Here is a 12,602-nt window from a genome sequence, read left to right on the forward strand (position 1 = left end):
GGGCGAACATCTGCAGACTGGGCCCGGGGTCTGCCCTCCCAGGGAGCTGGCCAGCCTCCCTCTCTCCTTGGCAAAGTGCTCCCCTGCAAGGGCCGACGGGAGGGGGGGAGCCGCGTGGGCAAACCTGGGGAGGGCCCCAGGGGCTGGCATCTGAGAGCTCCCCTGTGTTGACACGGCTCCCCACCCACGGAGCTGAATTGGCCAAAGTGTGCACACACACAGCACACACGTGCACACGCACATGAGCACACATGCTCACACATGCAGGAACACACTGGCAGGCACGTGCTTGTATCACACACGCACACGTGGGTGCCACCCGGCCTTGGCTTCCTCTTGCCCCGGGAAGCCCCGCGGGTATCATACTGGATCACCCAAGAAGGAAATTAAAAGGGGAGGGTGGAAGAGTGGGCCCTGTGGTGTTGGGGGTGGGGGTGGGGTTTCTCTGGGCCTCAGTTTCCCCTCTGGAAGTGGTAACTACTGCCCTCGGCCCCAGCCTTTACCACGGGCGGTTCCAGATACTGTGCGTGTATCCGCTCCCGCGCTGCACCCTCTGGTGGAGATAACGCTCTCTGCACGGATGGGGAAACCGAGGCCCAGGCCGTGGGGTTCTGTGCCTTCTGTGGGAGGTGTGGGGGAAGGGCCGGCTCTGCGCGGGGCGGGGAGCTCCGCCCCCCTCGGGGAGCCTGTCCCCTCGCCCCCGCTGGTTGGGGCCGGCCCAGCGGGAGGGGTCGCCGGGCCGCTGGCGGGCTCCCCCGGGAATTCCAGGCGCATGTGTCAGCGCGCGGGCTCCCGCCCTCCACCCCGGAGAGGCCCTGGCGTGGACCCGTCTACTCGCCCAGAGGCCTCGTCATGTCCCCTGGGCTGGGGGGCTCCAGTCGGGGTGGGGGCAGTTCCAGGAGGAGGCCTGGGCACCTGGGCGCCGGCGCCCGGAATTCTCTCCACCTCCCGGGAGGCGGGCCCTGCCCTGCGCCGCGAAGCCCCCGAGGGCGCGGATGACAAGCAGGGGCGCGTCTGGCTCCGGGTGGGCGGCGGGTGAATCCCAGGCGTCGCCCCGATTTCAACCCCGACAAATGGGACGGCTGCAGCCCCCACCGCCGGGTCCTGTGCGAAGAAGCGAGAGGCTGGGTCAACGCCGTGGGCCCGGGGCGCGTGCAGGAGGGGCCCCCGGGCGCGGTGGCGAGCCCCGCGGCTCTGCCCTGGGGGGCTTGGGGCGGCGTGGCTGAGGCCCGCTCCCGGCCCCACGGACCGAACCCTCCCCAGGCCCGGCCCGCTCTGCAGGCGGCGGGGTGAGGGGCCGCGGGGGTCCGAGGGGAAGGCTCCGGGCCACGCGACGGGCGGGGGCAGGGAGGCTGGGCACTGCAGACCGTCAGCGGAAGCCCCCGCCCGTCCCCGCACACCGCCGCGCCGAGGCCAGCGCTCCTGGGCGCACTTCCCAGCCAGGGAAACCGAGGCTCCAGGCCCGCGGTGCGCCTGAGGGGAAGGGAGAGTGTTTGTGGCCAAGGGGCCCTCCGCAGCGGACGTGGTGTTCGGGGAGCCCCTCATGAGCTGATGAGGAGCCTGGCAGCACTGGGGCGAGGAGCAAGCTCTGAGCGTAGGCTGAGCCAGTGGTCGCGGAGCACCACCCCACCTGCGGGGGACAGGACCCCCTCCCCAGCGGCCCTCCCGGTCGGAGGCGCAGGACAGCCAGCGGGGGCCAGGCTGCAGTGCGGGCAGCCGCCGCCAGAGGGCAGGACAGGGCCGGGGACCGGCGGTGGGCCGGGGCAGGGGGACCCAGGGCCGCGCGCCCTGGCCTCAACTTGGAGCCCCTGAAAGAAAGGGGACTCGGAGGCAGCTGTCTTGGGGGAGGGGGCAGATGGAAGAAACCTGAGCTCCCCTAGCTGTGCCTCTGATGGGCTGCCTGACTTTAATCAATTCTCAGGCTCCTGTGTCTTGGTTTCCCCCTATGAAAATGGGGGGTGGGGTGGTGAGAACTCCAAGCTTCTGATCCTTCTTGTCCCCAGGAGCAGCTGTAGGGAGTCGGGGCCTGTCCGGAGGGGGAGGAAGGCTGGCCCCTCGCTAACCTGGCCGAGGGGAAGGGGCAAGTTGAGCTGGACCCTGGGCTCAGCTGGGGATGGGGTCGGGCCAGGGGAGGGCCAGCTGGTGGTCAGCCCTGGGACCAGAGACCCCTGATCTGAGGCTGGGGGTCATGGGCTTCAAGGCCCAGCCATGGGGCTCAGGCTGCACACCTGATTTAGCCCTGGGGAGGCCTGGCTCCTGCCCAAGGCTCTCGGAGATGCCACTGAGCATGCTCAGACCTGCCTGGCCCCCCGGCCACTGCGGTCAGCACGGCCAGGCTGGCCCCAGGCACACAGCCCTTCCTATCCCGGGCACTTGGGCTTGGCAGCAAGGTGGGGCAGCCTCCCCACCAGTGGGGCGCCTGGCCAGGAGGTGACATGGGAGGGGTCTGGGGGCTGCCGAGGGGCTACGCCTCCAGGTACTGACGGGAAATGAACTCAGAAAGTAGGGGGTGGGGCGGGGGCAAAGTCGGCGGCCTCAGGAGCCCATGCATAGCCAGGGCTGAAAGGGACCTTGGCCAGCTCGGGCCCGTCACTTTCCTGCCCACAAGAGAAACTGAGGCAGGAAGTCCTGCAGGGCCCCCGACCTGGGTTTCTTGGGCCCGGGACTTCCCCACATCTCCTCCCTGCTGGGTGGTTTTGGGGAACTTCAGTTGCTGGGACGGCTGAGCTAGGAGATTTTCTAACTGAAAGTGAAGGGAGCTTTTCTCTGAATCAAGAAAATTCCCCTCATGCCCCAGAGCCGGCCCGTTAGTCACCCACTGTCTGCAGAACAGAGCGGGGGGCCCCTGCCTGGGTCTGACCCCGTCCTCCCCGTCTGGGGGTGGGTGCCTGAGGGGATGCCACAGCTCTGCCCACAGACGAGCCTCTCCACAGAAGCTCACTGCCACCTCCGTGTCACCCACCTGGTGGCCGTCCCCCTGCCCTGCCCACCCCAGGTTACTCGGGGCCCAGCTCCCTGTAGGGGCCGGGCAGGGCGCCTGTGGGCTCCCGATTGGGGAAGGTTCCGGGCTTGGGTGCAGCTGAGGAGGGGCATGGCTGGTGCAGCCACAGCCGGCGGGGTCTTCTCGGGGAGCCCGGGGCCCAGTGAGGGCACTGCGACGGTCAGCTCCCCTTTTCCACAGCCGGCGGTCTTGGCTCGTGGGTACGGGGTGTGGGGGACGTGTCCTCTCAGTGCCTCCCCAGCATAGCCATTGGCATGGGGGGCCCACCCACTCACCGGCAGCCCCCAGTGGTGGACACAAAGGGCCGTCCCCATGTGGGAGCTGACAAGGGCTGTGGAGCTCTGCTCCTCAGTTTCCCCTCCTGCACCCGGGGGAGTAGTGCCCGTCTTCTGGGCTGCTGAGAGGCTCCCACTGCCCTGAAGGGGTCCCCTGCGGGCAGTGCCCAGAAAGGTGAGTCAGGAACAGGACTCCCAGCCCCTTGGCCGGGGCGGCTCTGAGGCCTCCACACCCCTTCCCGCGGCCCAGAGGACTGAGCTCAGGTGCCCACAGGGCAATGGGCTACCAGCTCGCCCTTCACCCTCCTTCTCTGCCCTGGGTCCCAGGGTCACCCCCCAAAGGCACCCTGCCTCGAGGCCAGCTCCTGGATGGGTCCCAGTGCCCTGGCCTCTGCCCCCTCCTGGCTGGGAACCACACGCTCCCTGCGTCTGGCTGCGACCTGCAGGGACAGAGCCCCTCTAGGCCTTTCGCCCTTGCTCCTCCAAGGTGGGCTGCAGCATGTGGCATCTTGGGCTGGAGGCCGGCCAGCCCCTAGGTTACAGATGAGGGAAACCGAGGCCCAGGGAAGGAGGACACACGCCAGCCCCACAGTGACCTGGGGGAGGACAGGTGCAGGTGGGCGCTGGCCTCAGCAGGGAGCCTGGCAGTGCGAGAGGAGCAGGCCGGCAGGTCGGCCAGCAGGCAGGGCCCGGCCTGAGGGGGGACGTGGCTGTCCTGTCCCGCCTGGGGCAGAAGGCCTGTCGGACTCCAGGAGCCACGGGTCTTGCACAGTAGCAGCTCCTGGCCCCGGGCAGGCCAGTTGGAGCCGTGTGGCTCTTGCCTCACAAGTTGGGGTCCACAGTGGATGCAGCACCTCTCCCCCACAGGGCAGCCGGCTCCCCCCAGCCGGGAGCCTGTGCTTCTCGGCAGTTAAGGCTCCAGGCCCCCAGGCCTGCCCTCCAGCCCCAGGCCCAAGCTGCCCCATCCTTGGGAAGCCCCATGGGCTCAGGGGCCTCCTTGGGGGTCCTCCGTGCCAAAGAACAGACCTCCCCTCTCGTGCCAGGCTGGGAAAGGCAGAGCTTTCCTGGAAGAGCCTCCATGTCAGCTTCCAAGAGTTTTATGATTTTAGCCCTCCTATTTAGGTCCTTGATCCATTTGGAGTTAGTTTTTGTGTGTGGTATGAGGCAGGGATCCAGCTCATTCTTTTGCATGTGGATTTGCAGCTGTCCCAGCCCTGTTTGTTAAAAGAATGTTCTTTCCCCATTGCAAGGACGTGGCAGCCTTGTTGAAAATCAACCCACAGGCATCGGGGTTTATCTCTGGACTCTCAGTCCTGCTCCACTGGCCTCTGTCCCTCCTAGCGCCACGCCACACCACACGCTCACCATGGCCTTGCAGGAAGTCTTGAGATCGGAAGTGCGAGTTCTCCAGCTTTGCTCGCTTTTCAAGATTCGGGGATGTTGGGGTTGAATCGTGTCCCCACAAAGGACCCGTTCAAGCCCTGATCCCCAGCACCCCAGGTGTGAATCGTTCATAAATGGACCTTAGTGTGTTGTTGGTCAAAGCGAGCCCTCCAGAGTGGGGCCTCTGGAGACTGACCACACTGTGGCCAGACGAGTGAGGGTGGCCTTCACCCCATGCAGCTGAAACAAAGGGAGTTGGACGTGGAGGCAGAAACCAGACAGCGCGTCGGGTGACGGGAGCCGGGACCAAGCTGCACAAGAACACAGCAGGTGCGGAGGGGACGCGGCCCGGCAGTGCTGAGACTCCGACTTCCAGCCTCCAAGACCGCGGGGCAGTGTGCGCCTGCAGTCGTCCCGTTCTGTGGCATTTGTCACGGCATCCCCAGCACGCCAGGACAGGCCCTTTGCAAGCCCATGTGAAGCTGAGGGTTGGCTTTTCCATTTCTGCAAAAAAAAAAAAAAAAAAAAGTCTGCTGGAATTTTGGTAGGGATTGTATTGAATCTGTAAATCTCTTTGGGTAGTGTGCCAGTTTGAATGTATTATGTCTCCCAAACGCCATTATCTTTGATGTAATCTTGTGTGGGCAGACATATTATTGTTAACTAGATTGTAATTCTTTGAGTGTTTCCATGGAGATGCGCCCCACCCAGCTGTGGATGATGACTCTGATTGGATAATTTCCATGGAGGTGTTGGCCCGCCCATTGGGTGGGTCTGAATTAGTTTACTAGAGCACTGTATAAGACCAGACAGAAGGAGCAAGCTGCTACAGCCAAGAGGGACACTTTGAAGAATGCACAAGAGCTGAGAGAGGAGCTTCAGCTTACAGGGACATTTTGGAGAAGGCCTTTGGGAGCAGACTTGTGCTCCGGAGAGGCTGAGAGAGGACAAATACCCCAAGAGCAACTAAGAGTGACATTTTTGAGGCGCTGAAGCCTAGAGAGGAACGTCCTGGGAGAAATCCATTTTGAAACCATAACTTGGAGCAGATGCCAGCCATGTGCCTTTCCAGCTAACAGAGGTTTTCCGGGCACCACTGGCCATCCTCCAGTGAAGGTACCCGATTCTTGATGGGTTACCTTGGACACTTTATGGACACTTTATGACTGTAACTGTGTAACCAAAATGAACTCCCTTTTATAAAAGCCAGTCCGTCTCTGGTGTTTTGCATTCTGGCAGCATTAGCAAACTACAACAGGTAGTGTTGAATTTTGTCTCCAGTCCATGAACGCAGGGTGTCTTTCCATCTATTTAGGTCTTCTCCTATTTTTTTCAGCAGTGTTGTGTGGTGTTCAGTGCACAAGTCTTTCACCTCCTTGGTTAGATTTATTCCTAGATATTTTATCCTTTTAGTTGCTATTGTAAATGGAATTGTTTGCTTAATTTCCTCTTCAATTGTTTATTGCTGATGTATAGAACCACACTTTAGTTTTGTTTGGTGGTTGTGTGTTGCTAGATTTGTTTATTAGCCCTAGTAGCTTTTTTTTTTTTTTTAATAAATTCAAAGTTACAGGAACAGTTGCAAAAACAATACAAACCCCATACACAGCATACCCTGACCCCCCTCTCCCGATACCCCCATCCATCAACTTTAATATGCTGTCATACCACCGTTTCTTTCTTTCCCTCCCTCCCTCTCTCCCTCCCTATCATCCATCATCTATTGCTCTGTCTTCTGAACATGAGAGCTAGCTGCACACATCCTTGAACAAACACTATAATTCACATATACATTTCTCATGAACAAGAACATTCTTTTATGCAATCCCATTAAGCGCAGCTAAGAAGTTCAAGAGATTCAACACTGATACAAAGCTTACATTCTATATTTCCTTTTTTTTTTTTCCCTTATGTCTCAACTGTGTCCCTTTGAGCCTCCTGTTTTCCATCCTCAGATCCCATCCAGGGTCATCCTTGGCATTCAATTGTCATCTATTTAGACTGTCTTTTTTTTTTTTTTTTTCGATTGTGGAAACATATGTACAGCCTAAATCTTCCCATTCCACCCCCTCCCTAGCCTTCCATTAGTGGGATTAATCACATTTAGAATGTTGTAATGCTATCACCTTCCCACCATCCATTACCAGAAATTTCTCTTCATCTCAAACAGCAACCCTACACTCATTTCTTAACTCCCCATTGCCCCTTCCCCCACTTCTCGTAACCCATACTCTACTTTTCATCTCTGTGGTCATATCTTCTGATAATTTCTTTGTGTTTACTGTGGGGCTTAAATTTAACCTCTTAAATCCATAACAATGTTGGTTTTCTTTGATACCAACTTAACTTCAATAGGACCCATAAACTATGTTCCTATACTCCTCCATTCCCCCATCTTTATATAGTTCTTGTCAAAAATTACATATTTTACATTGAGTCCAAAACCACTGATTTGTCATTAGAGTTTATGTATTTTATATCCTGTAGGAAGTAAATAGTGGAGTTACAAATCAAAAATTATTGACTTCTATTTGTATTCCATTGTGGTCAGAGAATGTGCTTTGAATACATTCAATTTTTTTTTCAATTTATTGAGGCTTGTTTTATGTCCCAGCATATGGTCTATTCTGGAGAAAGATCTGTGACCACTAGAGAAAAATATGTGTCCTGGTGATTTGAGATGTAAGGTTCTATAAATGTCTGTTAAAATTCTCTGTATCTCTTTCTCCTTTCTTTGTCTGTCTGTTGGTAGGGCTCTCTTTAGTATCTGAAGTAGGGCAGATCTTTTATTGGCAAAATCTCTCAGCATTTGTTTGTCTGTGAAGAATTTAATCTCTCCCTCAAATCTGAAGGAGAGTTTTGCTGGATAAAGTATTCTTGGTTGGAAATTTTTCTCTCTGAGAATTTTAAATCTGTCATGCCACTGCCTCCTCACCTCCATAGTGGCCACTGAGTAGTCACTCTTAGTCTTATGTTGTTTCCTTTGTATGTGGTGAATTGCTTTTCTCTTGCTGCTTTCAGAACTTGCTCCTTCTCTTCAGTATTTGAGAATTTGATCAGAATATGTCTTGGAGTGGGTTTATTTGGATTTATTCTATTTGGAGTTCACTGGGCATTTATGCTTTGTGTATTTATATTGTGTAGAAGGTTTGGGAAGTTTTCCCCAACAATTTTTTTGAATACTCTTTCTAGACCTTTACCCTTCTCTTCCCCTTCTGGGACACCAATGAGTCTTAAATTTGGATGTTTTATTTTATCTATCATATCCCTGAGATTCATTTTGATTTTTTTTGATTTTTTTCTCCATTCTTTCTTTTATTCTTTAATCTTCTGTTCTGTGGCCTTCTAGGACACTGAGTTGTTGTTCAACTTCCTCTTATCTTGTATTATGAGTATCCAGAGTCTTTTTAATTTGGCCAACAGTTTCTTTTATTTCCATAAGAACTTCCGTTTTTTTATTTACTCTTGCACTTTCTTTTTTATGCTCTTCTAGGGTCTTCTTTATGTCCTTTATATCTTGTGCCATGCTCTTCTTCACGTCCTTTATATCCTGTGCCATGCTCTCATTCTTTGACTGTAGTCCTTTGATTAATTGCGCCAAGTACTGTGTCTCCTCCAGTCGTTTGATTTGGGTGTTTGGGATTGGGTTCTCCATACCGTCTAGCTTTAGCAAATGCTTTAAGATTTTCTGTTATTTTTGGCCTCTTGGCATTTGCTTTGCTTGACAGCTGTGATCTTCCAGGACCTCTGCTGAGGGAAGGCTGTGCTACGTCACAAGTGTGAGCCTTCCCTTAAGGGAAGCCCCGGGCTGCCAGGCCGTGCAGGGGCGCTCCCAGCCTGATGCAAAGATGGCTGAATGGGGCATCTCAACCCCTCCCCTTTTCGCACAGCTCCACCTTCCCAGCTCCAGGACAACTAGCTGTGGTTGCACCCAAGGCCACTGTCCACGGCCGTTATTGTGGCTTGTGTGGGGTGCCGTGGGAAGCCGGCTGCAAGGGGTATGGTTTCTTTCTCCTTTTGGCTCTCCCCTCTGTCCCTCTGGCCCCGGGACAATCAGCAGCAGGTGTGGGGAGGGCGATCCTCCATGCCAGACACCAAGGCGTTGGTTTCAGCCCGCTCCTACGTGCTTCACTGCGCAGTTCTCACTGCCGTATCTGCAGCTGCTCCTGGGTTTTTTGTTTTGTTTTGTTTTGTTTTAAAGAACTAGTCCGTCTCCAAATGCCAACCCGCAGTTTCCCCACACCACAGCACAGCCGTGGGACTTTCAGTCAGCTTACTCACTCGTTTCAGAATGCAGACTCCTGGTTTCACCAACTGCATGGTCCCTGTGGTTTTAGCAACCTTGTCCAGCTGGTGCATTGCTGGAAGTGGTGTTCTGGGTCACTTTCTGGTTTTTATCTAGTATTTTTCACGGAGGTGTTTTTTTGCCCTGTCTCACCTAGCTGCCACCTTAGGTTCTGCATAAACAGCTACTGAAAACTTCTCTCCAGAGATTCAATGACAAAAAGGACAACTCTGAATTGCTTGAAATTCTGGAAGAGGACACAGAGTGGAGAAGGGCCCTGCCAATGCGGTGTAGACGCAGCCTTTGCTCAGAGGCAAAGCAGCTTCTGAGGATGATTAAGTCACTGAACAGCACCATCTGCTGGACAGTCTGGAAGGTGCAAGGGAACACCTGAAAGGCTGTTCAACTCCATCCCGGGAAGAGTCACCTGGATTCCACGAAGTCTCGGGGCCAACTGAGCAGCTCCCAAAGACAGAGGACTCAGGAAGCCCTAGTAGCTTTTTTGTAGATTCCCTGGGATTTTATATATATAGGATTGTACCACTTGCAAATTGAGATAGTTTTCCTTCTTTCTTTCCATTTATTTCTTTCCTTGCCTAATTGCTCTGGCTGGAACTTCCAACACAGTGTTGAATAGCTGTGGCAACAGTGGGTGTCCCCGTCTTGTTTCCTCTTGGGAGGGAAGCTGTCAGCCTTTCGCATGGATTACGAGGTTAGCCATGGGTTCTCCATAAACAGCCTTGACCATGTTGAGGACATTCTCTTATGTTCCTAGTTTTCTGAGTGTTGTTAATCATGCAAGGGTGCTGAATTTTCAGCTGCCCATTCGGTGTCCATTGAGATGGTCATGTGCTTTTCCCTGGTTCTGTTAATGTGGCGTATTACATCGGTTGATTTTCAACGATGAACCATCCTTGCATTCCTGGGATAAATCCCACTTGGTCATCGTGTATAAGCCTTTTATTATGCTCTTGAATTCAGTTTGCCAGTGTTTCTTTGAGGCTCTTTGCATCTATATTGAAAAGGGTAATTGGTCTGTAATTTTCTTTTCTTGTTCTGTGTTTATCTGGTGTTGGTATCAGGTTAATGCTAGCCTCAGAATGAGTTAATATACCCTCTTTTTCAATTCTTTGGAAGAGTGTGAGAAGGTTCTGTTAATTCATTAAGTGTTTGATTAAGTGGGATTCACCGTGAAACCATCTGGTCCTGCACTTCTCTTTGCTGGAGGTTTTTGATGACTGATTCTTTGCTTGTTATAGGTCTGTTAAGATTTTCTGTTTGTTCTTGGGCCAGTTCAGCCAATTTGTGTGTTTCTAGGCATTTGTTCATCTAGGTGATTTAACTTATTGTGTGTGCATTTGTGTGTGCCTGTGTGTGTGTGTGTGTGTTTGTAAAGATGAGCAGGTCTTGATCTTGCAGACAGGGTGAGGCAGCTGAAAGAGGAGGGGTCCAGGAGGGGTTCTCACCCTGCACCCCACAAGGAAACTTCAGGCTCTGAGCAGGTGACACAGGCAAAGGGTGTGAGTCTGTAGGGAGGGGCAGGAAGTGGAGGCGGCTCACCCAGATTTTCCTGTGAGGTGCGAGGAGTGCCGTCAGCAGGCCGCTCAGACCTGCATGGTACTGATCGCTTCACACACACCTGTACATGAGCACACACCTGTGCATGCACACAGCACACCTGCCTCACACACTGACATACGCTCACACAGGCACATGGACACACACCTATACAAGGTGCACATGCAAACTTGTACACACCACAGACACCAATGTGCATGCACACACACATTCTCACATCTGATACATGTGCACACACAGCTCTACTCACACTCATGCCACACAGAAACATAGACACAATGCACATGCACACACTCCACACACTCACCAACACCACACACATGTCTGTATGCACACATCTGTACTCACACATGTACTCACACTTGTACTGACACACTAGTATACACATGCACACACACACCTGTCCTCACATACACACTCGTGCACTCATGCACACACACACACTCCTGCACCCACACTCCTCCCTCACCTTCTAGCCCCTGACTTAACTCCCTACCCCGGCCCTGGGCACCTCTTTGGTGGGTCAGCCACACCCACTGTCCTGGTGACTTTGTCCCCCACTCGTCCCTCTGGTTTGGCCTCCCTCCCCACCCCCTCCCCAGCACCCCCTGAGGCCCAGCCCAGCTGCATCTTACCCACACCCTGCAGGCAGGTGACTTGGCCAGTCTCGCTTGGCCTCTGAGGCCTCAGGCCCCCCATACCCTTGGATGTCCTGGGGTCTCCTCTGGGCACCACACCATGCCAGCCACCCAGAGCCCCTGCTCCCAGCCCCCAGGCTCACTCTCCGCCTGCCCGGGCCTCGGCCCTCCCACTGCCCAGGTAAGCCTGTCCCTCCTGGAGTCGCCCAGCTACCCCTGCGCCTCCGTGTCTCCCTCCTACCTCCAGAGCCCCTGGCCCCCCCGGCCCCCTGCCCCCTACCTTGTCCACTCTGTCAGGGCTGAGGCCTCTGGAGCTGCCCAGCCAGAGCAACAGGCACACCCGGCACCTGTCTCGCCAGCCCTGGGACACAAGTGGCTGCGTGGTCGGTGTGGACCCCGGCCTCTCTCCCGCTGGCCTCACTTCCTGACCCTCACCTGCACCCCAGGAGCTGCCCTCAGGCCTCCAGACCTTTGCACTTGCCCCCCCTGCCCCCCTGCCCCCCCCCCCCCGCTCCCTGACTAACTGGCTCCAGCCCCGAGTTCTGGCTCTCTGAAGTGCTTCCAGACCCCACTGTGGGACTGGGGGCCTGGCCTGCCCTGTGGGGTGGCTTCTGTCCTGCTGACCCCCCCGACCCTACCCTCCAGGCCACAGGCCAGGGCAGCCTCCCAGCAGGGACTCAGCACTTGCGGTTGAGCTGCTTGTCAGGGCCGAGAGGGGCCATCTGCCCGGGTCCTCCCCTGGGGAGGTGGGTGATGGGGAAGGGGTCCCCCAGACCAGCAGCCTCGTCCACACCCCCTGGCTCAGGTTGGCTGGGGCCCCTGCCGGCCCGCAGAGGGACCAGATTGTTTCCATGGGAGCCATGGGCTGCGGACGCTCCTGGGGCCTTTCCCATGTGGGGCGGCTGTTTCCGACCCGCGTCCCCACGTCCCCGCTGTGGGTGGAGGCGGCCTTGCCCAGCACCCCCAGCCACAGCATCCCCTTCCCCAGGTCACTTGTGCTTTTTGACATAGTGGGAAAGGGCTGCAGTGGGAGGGGGCCGGGGCCGTGAGGTTGCCCAGGGAGGGGTCTCTGTCATCCCTGCCACCCCTCCCAGCCCCTCCCAGCAGCCCCCTGGAGTCTAGCTTCACGGCTTCCCCAGGGGGCCTTTGCAGAGATGGGGAACCCCACCCCACCGTCCCTGCAGCCAGCTCCTCCTGGGGGGGTGCTCTGGAACAATCTTTCTGAGACCCACACACACACATCACCCCCAGCTGCACACATTTGGGGCTGATGCTTCGTGTGCGTGCAGGGGGATGGGGGTGGGGGGCTGTCCTGTGCACCGTCGGGTGTGGTCGCGTCCTTGGTCCCCTGCTGGGGCTGGGAGCATCTCCCCAGACATTGCCTGATGGCCCCTGGGGGGCACAATCACCCCCGTGGGGACCCCAGTGGGGGCGAGCCAGCC

General features: G+C 56.1%; 1 protein-coding gene across 1 annotated transcript; it reads right to left on the reverse strand.

The window, feature by feature from the left end:
* Positions 1–777: 777 nt before the first annotated feature.
* Positions 778–10,844, reverse strand: LOC119530974 (collagen alpha-1(I) chain-like). Its single transcript, XM_037831620.1, has 5 exons — positions 10,830–10,844; positions 3,867–4,000; positions 2,963–3,430; positions 1,631–1,808; positions 778–1,473 (listed from the first exon to the last, which is right to left on the reverse strand). Exons 1-5 carry the CDS (start codon positions 10,842–10,844, stop codon positions 778–780), a joined length of 1,491 nt encoding a protein of 496 aa, XP_037687548.1.
* Between the last annotated feature and the right edge of the window lie 1,758 nt (positions 10,845–12,602).

The sequence above is a fragment of the Choloepus didactylus genome, chromosome 4 (assembly GCF_015220235.1).
Source record: "Choloepus didactylus isolate mChoDid1 chromosome 4, mChoDid1.pri, whole genome shotgun sequence".
NCBI classification, from domain to species: domain Eukaryota; kingdom Metazoa; phylum Chordata; class Mammalia; order Pilosa; family Megalonychidae; genus Choloepus; species Choloepus didactylus.

Bases quoted from the DNA above. Each gene is read 5' to 3' on its own strand.
- LOC119530974 (XM_037831620.1), bottom strand. The intron at 3,431-3,866 runs GTGGGGCTGGCG...CACTGCCCGCAG, and splicing joins CTGTCCTCCCCCAGGTCACT to GGGACCCCTTCAGGGCAGTG. The intron at 1,809-2,962 runs GTGGGTGACACG...CCTTTCTTTCAG, and splicing joins GGCAGGGGGACGGCCACCAG to GGGCTCCAAGTTGAGGCCAG.